The sequence below is a fragment of the Melanotaenia boesemani genome, chromosome 10, assembly GCF_017639745.1.
Source record: "Melanotaenia boesemani isolate fMelBoe1 chromosome 10, fMelBoe1.pri, whole genome shotgun sequence".
In the NCBI taxonomy this organism is placed as follows: Eukaryota; Metazoa; Chordata; class Actinopteri; order Atheriniformes; family Melanotaeniidae; genus Melanotaenia; species Melanotaenia boesemani.
In genome coordinates, this window is record NC_055691.1 from 23,727,651 (window position 1) to 23,740,509 (window position 12,859).

Sequence of the window (12,859 nt, forward strand, 5' to 3'; positions counted from 1 at the left end):
ACAGTCTTTGCTATGTGTATCATCAGATGTAAGACTTAAGTTAATTATTCATTGTATATAACATTTTCATTTGAATGTTTGTTTATAATCTTTTAAGAGCATCCATTTTCTATACTTGCCTAATGATGATGGCAACTATCCCAGCTTGTGGATAGGTCACCAGAGCCACCTCAGAGACAATCAGACAAGCAACCATATATGCACAAACTGACTCCTAGAATTAATTTAGAATTGCCAATAAACCGAACTGCCATCTTACAAGTTTAAACTTCAGAAGAATGTCTGTTCTCCTCTGTGATGCTGACTTAAGTCTTCAGTGCAACTGTGTAAAGTTGTTGATTATTTATAGATCTTATTGTCTTTAGTTTGATCTTCAACAAGAGAAATGAAGGTCAACTGGGTGAAGAACAGGTTGTGGGCTCAAACAGGGTGGAAAATTCTCTTCATCTGAGTTGCTTTCACAGCATGCTTTGTCCATCTGTCCTGTGAAACTGTCCAGCATTGCTGCGTTATAAGCCCATTTTAAGCAGTTATATCTTTTTATTCAACTGTAATGACACATTCCTGTTAAAGTTAAAGACATGCATTCTCACAATGACGTTCCCTCTTATATGTTAAAAAAAAGAAAATGCTCAATTTTTTTTCTTTTTCCTTTGGTCAAATGTAATATTTTTCTCTTTATCAGCTAAGCATAGCCTACATGTTATTGGGCTGTGGTGTGTAAAAACAACATTTAAAATCTTATGCTTTCCTTACAGCTTTGTTATGTTATGCTTTCCTTATGGGTGGGTGCAGCCACCCAAAGTCCTCAGCTAAGGTTTGAAACAGGAAACTTCTTACTGTGAAGCGCTAACCACATGCAGCCTATATGCAAAACTCCCCATTTAAAATCTAGAAAACAGATAAGCAGAAATTCATAACCATCCTGCATTAAGTCATGTAACTGTGTTTCCTTTGTGCTGCTTACAATAACAGTGATGGCAAATTTCAGACTGTAGTCACTTTGTTTTGATTTCACAGCACATCATATTTGTCTTAACTTTAACTTGAAAATTGTATAAATGTTTATTAAACACCTAAGCTTTTGTGTCTGGACTCAGCACCTGATATTTTAAGATCCAAACAACAATCCTCAGTTTAACCTGTTGAGTGTTTGAGCAAAAATAGTTTAACTGTTTACACTTTTTCTTTTTAAAAATCTTTTCTGCACCATAGGTTCAATAACTTTTTAATAGTAATAGGTAAGTACACAAATTTTTGGGGGGATTACTTGTGTCCTTTATTTGTAAATTGCATGGGAGAAAAGAGGGCAGACATGTGTCAGGACTTGAATCTTGGCTGGGTGGACCAAGAAGCTTCAGCCTAACATCTCTTACAGCTTACCACTCACCTGCACAATTATCTATAAGAAAAAGGAAATGTTTGTATTCTCTTTATGTTGTTTTGCAGACACTTTGCAAGGCTACCTTGCAAAATGACTGCAAGTAGCATCCCATGCTGCATAAACATAGAGCGTTTGATATTTGCCAACTTTTAAGTGTTTGAAATCTAATTATTCATTATATGAACATCATATAAGATGCATAATGCATGCTATAAGCAGCGTATGAGTAGTTTCTTAATTTGGTATTGTGTGGCAATAAGAAGCCTTGGATAGGTTGGTTAGAGAACTCCCCCAGCAGTTTCCTGTGTATTTACTGTAAAACGAGTGAAGAAGAAAGAGAAACTTCACAGTGTTTGAGATAGATGCATTGATGTTTTTACCGCTTTTCATATATGACTGATTTTCTTTAATCTTTACTTATTGAATAAAGCTCAAGTAGGCTTATTTGACTCACTGAAAAGCAGCAGACCTTTATTTTCTCTTACTGTTAAAAGACCAAAGAATCCTCTCCTCAGATAAATTTTTTTCTTTGTTTTGTTTTCTAAAACTATTACGTTGGGATAGTTTTTTTCTTCAAAAGATAACATGTGTGTAACAGCAGAAGTCTGATTCTGATGATAAAGTTTAGTGTATATGCATTTAACTGCTACTACGGAAGAACCTACAAAGAGAAAATCTTTGTAACTCATTTGATACTCATTCCTATTAAAATTCCAACCATAATTTAATGTACGCTGCTGAATTTACTGAAATGTTTCCATGATGTGCATCTATAGAGTTATTATAAGAAACAGAGGAACCAAGTTTATTAAACCATTTCCATTTTTTAAGTATATCTCTCAAGATTTTACATTCATTATGTCACCTTAACTTTCTTTTTAATGTTTTTCTCTTTATATAGAATTAAAAATGGCTGAAATTAATAAATGGACATCTAATTGGAAGGAACTACTGAAGAGCCCTCTGACATCAAACTCTTGTTTTGGATTAATCATCTTTGGTTTGGAGAAGATCGTGCAGTTTGGATTTTTATGTCCTTGCAATTCATGGAATTTGTTGATTGTTTTATCATTTTTTATTGCTCCGGCATTGATAGCAGTCATGCTTATGTTTTACATTCAAATAAGCTTGTATGATCAACCCATATGCAAAGCTGGCTCGTACAGTTTAATTCCTGGCATATTTTGGGTCATTTTCATGTTTATTGATGGTCGATACCTTGCCTGTATGAAAGGACCCTCATCAGGAAAGTATGAAGTTCTTGACAACCCTTCATTTCAGAGATGGTGTAATCCAAACTCAACTCAAGACTCAGTGATCAAAACACAGAACTGGTACTCTAATTCTCAGGTAAACAATGATTTGAAGTGTCAAAAATTCTGCACTAATCAATGATTTGGTTGATAAGTAATTATGTTGTAGAGGAGAACTGATAGCAGAAATGTTTCACATTTATTTTTTTTTATTTCTTGGTCTAGGGCATAGCAATGGTGGTGGCATTCGTATTGGCTAGTCTTTATTTTTTCATCCTGCTCGTCATCTACTACTCCTGTAAAAACAATACAACAGAGACCACCACCAAAGATTCTACCAAAGCTGGAAAATATTCTGCCGAAGCTGGAGAATCTGAGGAGCTGATCGAAGAGAAACCTCGTGATAGACAATGATACACAGGAAATCTTGGTTGAAGTTGGGGGTAAACTTTATTTTGGAATACAGGTCTTGCCAGACAGGAATGAGTCTAATTATGAGCTGAGTAGTTTCAGGAAATCTTATTTTGATCCACTCCAATAGACTGTTTCTGCTCCCCAAGCAGTGCAGTAAAAGTTCTGTTTAAATAAATGTGTTTTATACAAGTGTAATGATGTGAAAACAATGATATGATTTAAGCTACAGTATGCACTGAAATACTTACCATACTATCTGTGAAAGTATCACATTCATTGCTGTGTGTATAAGTGTAAACAAAGCTTAAATAATCTTTAACTGTATGTTTGTGTGTCTGATATGTTTTTTTTTTTTTTTTTTTACAATGGGAACTATAATTTCTTAAACTTAGTATTCATTAGCACACCTATCTAAAAGTAGAACTTGATTTTGTATATAATTTCAGATTGTAATAATACATTTAACTTGATTTTCATATGTTATACTGCTTGTGGTCAACAGTTTCTATTTAGTTATATTTCATATTTGTGTATTGTGTGTATACACTCAAGTACCTAACTGTACCTTTAGAGGAACAATGGATGGTTTCTGGGTTGGTACCCTCAACGGTACTGCTGTTGTGTCCTCAACAGTGGACAATTATTTCAATCCTTGCAGTTTGTACTTTATAAAAACAGGTTTGTTAAATTAGGTGCAGTTATCTCCAGCCATGGTCCTCAAAGCCCACACTTCTGCAGGTAATAGATTATTTCCTGCTGCAACACACCTGATTCAAATTAAATGGATTTCTAACAACCTCTGCACAAGTCTGTTACTGAGCCATTAATGTGAGTCAGGTGTGCTGATGCAGGGAAACATTGAAAGTCTGCAGGACAGTGGGCCTTGAGGACCGGAGTTGGGGATCCCTGAATTATGGTACAAGACAACCCCCATAGGTACAATACTGGTATAACTGCTGTACCACTGAGGGTGTCACACCAATATCCAATCCTTTGTACTTCTAAAGGTATAATTAGATGCACTGTTGTATTCAGTGTTGTTAATATTTGCCACTGTCTTTGCTGTGCTGCACCCTTGTACCCTGGTGTTTTACCTGTACAGTATTACAGTTGTGTGGCTCTGTACAACTTGAAAGTTCAAAAATAAATATTTACTCCATTTTTAAATTTTATTTTGCTGTTTTAGATTACCCATTCTGTCAAGTAAATGGAAAAGTAATGCTTCAGAAAATAAAAAGTAAAACACATTTTTAGTGCTAGTGTGATTATTCTATTGTTAGTTTAGAAAACAAATGAACAGCCATTACATTATTGTCATGTTTGTGTCAAATGTATGTACTTAACATGAGATATATTAATATTCTAAGTCACTGATCTATTATGCAATTATTTAAAAAAAGTTTATCATTTTTAAACAAAACACTCGCTCTGAAGCAAATAAATAAAAGGGCAACTTCTCCAACCGGAGCGTTCAGCCAGTGCAGGCAACATTAAATATCTGAAGATAGTTTTAAAGATAAACTACAGAACTTTTACAATTTTCAGTGATTCGCCCCCTATCGACAGCTTGCCATTCTTCTTACTTATACCATGAGATCTCCAGCCAGTAAAAAGCAGTCTGTGGGAGGATTGAAACTTGTTTGGATTAAAATCTGTTAACCTCCTAGACTCCTCTTTCATTGTTTGAAAAGACGATAAAAAGGCTGGTTGTACTGAATTAGGCAGGATAGAGACTCAGTCATGCCACCTTTAAATGAAAACACATTTGAGTTACAGTTATAAGATTGACTTGGTCTTTCAGGAGCAAACCCTCAGTTAGAAATTAAGTGTTTTCAGATCCAAATTGTTGGAATAGTTAAGAAATAATTGTATCCTGAAATGTAATTGGTAATTGTCATGTCTGGTTGTTTGTTATAGTGCTACTGTTGTATTATGGGTAATCAGAGCAGACGACTGAAGGTGAGACGGTGCAGAATAATCGATAAAATTTTTATGTATGCTGTACTTTCTACATCAAATTTATCAGGCTCTTTGTGGGTATTTCATCTTCAGCAAGTAAAATGCTGCTCAGTCAAGGTGAGGTAAGATGACATGGACATGACTGGATATCCCACTTAATTACATTTGAAATCTCCTGGTTCCTTTTAGTTTTGTAATAGGCAAGGCAAGTTTATTTGTATAGTACAATTCAACGATAGCGTGATTCAAAGTGCTTACAGAAAATAAGAAGCATAATTTAACATTAAAAACAAAAGAGAAAGGAAAAAAGAAAATTGGATAAAAACAGTATTAAACATCAAGTTTAAAACATTGAAGCTTAAAAGAAACAGATGCAGATTTAGACTTTTTTTTTTTTTTTAATAAAAACTGTTGAAATGCAGCAGAGAACAGGTGGGTCTTTAACCTGGATTTAAATGAACTGAGTGTTTCAGCTGATCTGAGGCTTTCTGGGAGTTTGTTCCAGACATGTGGAGCATAGAAGCTGAATGCAGCTTCTCCATGTCTGGTTCTGACTCTGGGAACTGATAAGAAACTGGATCCAGATGACCTGAGGGTTCTGGTAGGTTCATATTTGGTCAAGAGGTCATTGATGTACTTTGGTCCTAAACCATTCAGAGCTTTACAGACCAGAAGCAGAACTAATTTTTTAAGTGTCCTATTAGCTGCATACCAATTTAACCATGACCTAAACAGATTTTACTTAATTAAGTTGATGGGGACCAACTGTTAATTGAAAGACATCCCAGGTTTGTCTCATAAAGCGAGCTGGGATGTGATGCATATGGATATGACATTTGTTGTGATAAAGAATCACAGAATATAGTAGAGGAAATATTAACTGGAATCTTTGGTTTATGTTACTTTACACCTGTTCATTCATTCATTCATTCATTCATTCATTCATTCATTCATTCAGTCATTCAGTCATCTAACATTAACACATGTATTTTTTTTAATCATAAGACTGGGACGTTCTTATTAGCTGTGTAATAATTCATTTATAGATTACAACCATCAGGGTGTAACTTAAAGATTAAACTGCATTTCCTGTTAGTGCAGGAGAAATGTTCACATCTAATATCCAAATGCTGAATATTTTACTACTTCATGACGGAACATCACACCACAATATACCAGTTGGACAAAAGCAGAATATTGTTTTTTCCAAGTCACAATCAACATTTTATTGTCTATGAATCGCTTTCATGCTTGTGGAGATCTGAGTTTACATGAGAACTAAATATAAATACTTGTATTGCCATCTAGTGTCAAGTCAATCTTTGCAATTAGTACAGTTTAACAGAGAGGTACATTTACATTTGTCTCATTTAATTAATTCTGTATGATTTAGACTTGATAAAAGCCTATATTTACTCCGAGTATAAGCCCCCAAGTCCTCTTCTCTCCATACAAAGAACTGCTGAAGCAAACAAACATTTTATTCCTTCTCACTTTCCGAGTCTGTCACCTACCAGACTCGTCTTTGAGTTTAGAATATACATCCATGAAGTCAGGGATGTATGGACTGAATTTAATCATATTACTGATATGTAAAAATACCTTGAAGTTACAGTTATGAGTATTCAAGGATTCAAGGAACTTTATTGTCATACCAGCTCACATTTACATGTTTATGGTACGAAATTAGAACTGAGGTCCCGGTTTGAGCCATAAGAAGGAGGGCAAAAAGTTAAATAAAATAGGACATGAAAAAAAAATAGAAATATAGGCTAAATATAAATAGAATATAAGCTAAATACAATAGAATATAAACAGCAAAGTTTTTAAATAAAAATAACAGTAAACACAAAAGAGCCCAGTTAGCATGTGCAGCCTAGATAAATATGTGCAAGTATGTATGTGCATAAGGTAGTGATAGTCCAAAGTATAACACTTCTGATATTAATATTAGTATGGTATGAGTATGGTATCAAAGGTAAGATTCTCAGATGAAATTGGTGCTGTTCAGATCTGCATGTCACTCCTTCTCTCTCTGACCTTCCTGTCCAGCTACTGCTCATAAAGGCCACCCAAGCCACAAAATCTAAAATAAATAAATACAGAAATGAAATGTCCATCTTTACCATTTTAACCTTGACTTCAGAAAAATGTCTGTCCTCCTCTGTGATGCTGACTTAAGTCTTCAGAGCAACTGTGTAAAGTTGTTGATTATTTATAGATCTTATTGTCTTTAGTTTGATCTTCAACAAGAGAAATGAAGGTCAACTGGGTGAAGAACAGGTTGTGGGCTCAAACAGGGTGAAAATTCTCTTCTTTAACTTCAAAAACATCTGTGTTGCTTTCACAGCATGCTTTGTCCATCTGTCCTGTGAAACTGTCCAGTATTGCTGCGTTATAAGCCCATTTTAAACAGTTTTATCTTTTTAATAAACTGTAATGACACATTCCTGTTAAAGTTAAAGACATGCATTCTCACAATGATGTTCCCTCTAATCTGTTATAAAAGAAAATGCTCCTTTTTTTTCCTTTGGTCAAATGTAATATTTTTCTCTTTATCAGCTAAACATAGCCTACATGTTATTGGGCTGTGGTGTGTAAAAACAACATTTAAAATCTTATGCTTTCCTTACAGCTTTGTTATGTTATGCTTTCCTTATGAGTGGGTGCAGCCACCCAAAGGCCTCAGCTAAGGTTTGAAACAGGAAACTTCTTACTGTGAAGCGCTAACCACATGCAGCCTATGTGCAAAACTCGCTATTTGAAATCTTGAAAAGCAGATAAGCAGAAATTCACAAACATCCTGCATTAAGTCATGTAACAAATCACAATGAGTTAAAGTATTACCTTGTATTGTGTAGGAATTCTACAACTATTATAGTTTTCTACATTATGCTAATTAACCATTTATCGGGCACTCATTGAAATAATTGGAAATTGAATTTTAAATCACAGAAAAGAGATTTATTATAATATTGGAGGATATTAAAAATCTTTTATACTTTATTTCTGAAATAACAATAGTTATATATTAGTAAGTGGTCAGTACTAACAGGTTTTTAATTGAAGACCAATCTCAGTGAAGTAGCCGGGACATAACCTGAACTTTGGTGATTAGAACTCTGTGTTTTCTATGATTTCATGGATTAGCTGGCAGAGGTGGTTTCTAGCTAAACCTTAGTTTACATTAACTAGCTAAGTAAAGCACAAATTCATGCATGGGACAGTGGACTATAGTTTAGGGAATTACAATTATTTGTCCCACAAAAATGAAAGTATTTCCAGATTAAAATGTGTTCATGTAGCTGTTTTCCTCACTGATTCTTCTCAGTGAGCATGATGATATTCTGCTCAGTCCAAGCTTCCATGTGTCTTCATCTTGAAACACATGATCCTTTCAACACTGACTTCACACCCTGTTCATTGTTCTGCTGGAGCTTTCTCTCTTCTCCTCTTTGCTCTCTTTTCCAAATATTAGAATAATAAAAATTTCTACAAAATACTGGAAGATAGTAAAGTTCAAAGTCCATTCCTGCTCACATTCAATGTGCAGGACATACCACAAGGGAAGGAGAGAACCTATCATAAATAAAATATATTTTAAGATACCCTTGTTTAAGTCTGTGTACATATCAAATACATTCACAAGCAACGTAATTTTTAGAATCCGCTGATAAATAGTGAAAAACATTAAAAATTTTATGAGACACTGGTTGCCTTTTTATTAAACAGGGCTTAAAGTAAGAAGACATGGATTAGAGAGGGAAAATAATACAACCGACAGATGGGAAACCATAAAATCTGGACATCTAAAGAGGAGGAAGATATCAGATAGATAAGTTTAAAGTTTGTCACAGATCAAAAGCAACTCTTATTACCTGATAGGAGCAGAAACTCAGAGCTTTCAGTGTAGAAAACAACAAGGTTTCATCAGCATACACTTAGCATATGATTGTCATCAGTCATGGAGTCATCAAGGCTCTAAATTATTATTGTGTTTCCTTTGTGCTGCTTACAAAAACAGTGATGGCAAATTTCAGACTGTAGTCACTTTGTTTTGATTTCAAGTTCTAAAATCAAGCATATTCAAATTACTAGCACAGCACATCATATTTGTCTTAACTTTAACTTGAAAAATGTATAAATGTTTATTAAACACCTAAGCTTTTGTGTCTGGACTCAGCACCTGATATTTTAAGATCCAAACAACAATCCTCAGTTTAACCTGTTGAGTGTTTGAGCAAAAATAGTTTAACTGTTTACACATTTCTTTTTAAAAATCTTTTCTACACCATAGGTTCAATAACTTTTTAATAGTAATAGGTAAGTGCACAACTTTTTAAAAAAAAAAGTTTTTTGGGGGGATTACTTGTGTCCTTTATTTGTAAATTGCATGGGAGAAAAGAGGGCAGACATGTGTCAGGACTTGAATCTTGGCTGGGTGGACCAAGAAGCTTCAGCCTAACATCTCTTACAGCTTACCACTCACCTGAGAAACAGGAAATGTTTGTATTCTATTTATGTTGTTTTGCAGTCACTTTTAAAGGCTACCTTGCAAAGTGACTGCAAGTAACATCCCATGCTGCATAAACATAGAGCGTTTGATACTTGCCAACTTTTAAGTGTTTGAAATCTAATTATTCATTATATGAACATCATACAAGCAACTGTGTGTTTCCAAAGCTAAATATGCATAATACATGCTATAGGCAGCATATGAGTAGTTTCTTAATTTGGTATTGTGTGGCAAAAAGAAGCCTTGGATAGGTTGGTTAGAGAACTCCCCCAGAAGTTTCCTGTGTATTTACTGTAAAACGAGTGAAGAAGAAAAAGAAACTTCACAGTGTTTGAGATAGATGCATTGATGTTTTTACCCCTTTTCATATATGACTGTTTTTCTTTAATCTTTACTTATTGAATAAAGCTCAAGTAGGATTATTTGAGTCACTGAAAAGCAGCAGATCTTTATTTTCTCTTATTGTCAAAAGCCCAAAGAGTCTTCCCCTCAGGTAAGATTTTTTCTTTGTCTTCTTTTTAAAAATATTACTTTGAGATAGTTTGTTCTTTAAAGGATAACATAAGTGTAACAATAGGAGTCTGATTCTGATGATAAATTTAGGGTATATGCATTTAATTGTTACAATGGAAGAACCCACAAAGAGGAGAGCTCTGTAACTCTGTGCCAATTAGATACTCATTCCTATTAAATTCCTACCCATTATTTAATGTACGTTGCTGAATTTACTGAAATGTTCCCATGATGTGCATCTATAGAGTCATTATAAGAAACATAGGAACCAGGTTTATTAAACCATTTCCATTTTTTTAAGTATATCTCTCAAGATTTTACATTCATTATGTCACCTTAACTTTCTTTTTAATGTCTTTCTCTCTATACAGAATTAAAAATGGCCCCGATTATTGAATGGATTTCTAAAGTGAAGGAACTACTGAAACAAAGCCCTCTGGCAGCAAATTCTTGTTTTGGATTAATCCTCTTTGTTCTGGAGAAAATCGTGGAGATTGAATTTGTATGTCCTTGCAAACCTACATGGAATCCTTGGCATGTTTCAGCATTTTTTGTTGTTCCAGCAGTGATAGTCTTCGTGCTTATAAGTTACATTCAAAGCTGTGGGTTTAAGCAATACTCCTGTGAAGCTTTCATGAAAAGTTTAGTTCCTACCATATTGTGGCTGATTTTGCTGTTTCTTGATGGTCGATATGTTGCCTGTGCACACACATCCTGGTCAGGAAAATATGAAATTGACAACGCTTCATTGAATAGATGGTGTAATCCATCAAACTCAACTGAAGGCTCACTGACCGACACCCAGGCATATTACGCTTATTCTCAGGTAAACAATGATTTAAAACTTCAGAATTTCTACACTAATCAATGATTTGGTTGATCAGAAATGATGTTGTAGAGCAGAGCTTATAACAGAAATGGTTCACATTTATTTCTTTATTTGTTGGCCCAGTACGCAGGAATCATGGCAGCATTAGGACTGGCTGTTGTCTATTTTGGCTACCTGTGCATCATCTGCAAAGATCAGAAGAATACAAATGAGACCACCAATGTTAACGAGCTGGAAATGTTTTCACCAAAGCTGGACGGGATTGTACCAAAGCCGGACGAGATTGTACCAAAGCCGGACGAGATTGTACCAAAGCCGGACGAGATTGTACCAAAGCCGGACGAGATTGTACCAAAGCCGGACGAGATTGTACCAAAGCCGGACGAGATTGTACCAAAGCCGGACGAGATTGTACCAAAGCCGGACGAGATTGTACCAAAGCCGGAGAATCCAATCCACTGATAGAAAAGAAATCTTGTGATACACAAAGATACACAGGAAATCTTGGCTAAAGTTGGGGGTAAACTTTATTTTGGAAAACAGGTCTTGCCAGACAGGAATAAGTCTAATTATGAGCTGAGTAGTTTCAGGAAATCTTATTTTGATCCACTCCAATAGACTGTTTCTGCTCCCCAAGCAGTGCAGTAAAAGTTCTGTTTAAATAAAGGTGTTTTATACAAGTGTAATGATGTGAAAACAATTATATGATTTAAGCTACAGTATGCAGAGAAATACTTACCATACTATTTGTAAAAGTATCACATTCATTGCTGTGTGTATGAGAGTAAACAAAGCTTAAATAATCTTTAACTGTATGTTTGTGTGTCTGATATGTTTTTTTTTTTTCTTTTTTTTTTTCTTTTTTTTACAATGGGAACTATAATTTCTTAAACTTAGTATTCATTAGCACATCTATCTAAAAGTAGAACTTGATTTTGTATATAATTTCAGATTGTAATAATACATTTAACTTGATTTTCATATGTTATACTGCTTGTGGTCAACAGTTTCTATTTAGTTATATTTCATATTTGTGTATTGTGTGTATACACTCAAGTACCTAACTGTACCTTTAGAGGAACAATGGATGGTTTCTGGGTTGGTACCCTCAACGGTACTGCTGTTGTGTCCTCAACAGTGGACAATTATTTCAATCCTTGCAGTTTGTACTTTATAAAAACAGGTTTGTTAAATTAGGTGCAGTTATCTCCAGCCGTGGTCCTCAAAGCCCACTATTCTGCAGGTAATAGATTATTTCCTGCTGCAACACACTTGATTCGAATTAAATGGATTTCTAACAACCTCTGCACAAGTCTGTTACTGAGCCATTAATGTGAGTCAGGTGTGCTGATGCAGGGAAACATTGAAAGTCTGCAGGACAGTGGGCCTTGAGGACTGGAGTTGGAGATCCCTGAATTATGGTACAAGACAACCCCCACAGGTACAATACTGGTATATCTGCAGTACCACTGAGGGTGTCACACCAATATCCAATCCTTTGTACTTCTAAAGGTATAATTAGATGCACTGTTGTATTCAGTGTTGTTAATATTTGCCACTGTCTTTGCTGTGCTGCACCCTTGTACCCTGGTGTTTTACCTGTACAGTATTACAGTTGTGTGGCTCTGAACAACTTGAAAGTTCAAAAATAAATATTTACTCCATTTTTAAATTTTATTTTGCTGTTTTAGATTACCCATTCTGTCAAGTAAATGCAAAAGTAATGCTTAAGAAAATAAAAAGTAAAACACATTTTTACTGCTAGTGTGATTATTCTATTGTTAGTTTAGAAAACAAATGAACAGCCATTACATTATTGTCATGTTTGTGTCAAATGTATGTACTTAACATGAGATATATTAATATTCTAAGTCACTGATCTATTATGCAATTATTTAAAAAAAAGTTAGTTATCATTTTTAAACAAAACACTCGCTCTGAAGCAAACAAATAAAAGGACAACTTGTCCAACTGGAGAAGATTTCTTCCTT

General features: G+C 34.7%; 1 protein-coding gene across 1 annotated transcript; it reads left to right on the forward strand.

The window, feature by feature from the left end:
• Nucleotides 1-9,817: 9,817 nt before the first annotated feature.
• On the forward strand, nt 9,818-12,620 carry LOC121647092. Its single transcript, XM_041996250.1, has 3 exons — nt 9,818-10,019; nt 10,411-10,865; nt 10,992-12,620. Exons 2-3 carry the CDS (start codon nt 10,419-10,421, stop codon nt 11,328-11,330), a joined length of 786 nt encoding a protein of 261 aa, XP_041852184.1. The 5' UTR covers nt 9,818-10,019; nt 10,411-10,418; the 3' UTR covers nt 11,331-12,620.
• The last annotated feature ends 239 nt before the right edge of the window (nt 12,621-12,859 follow it).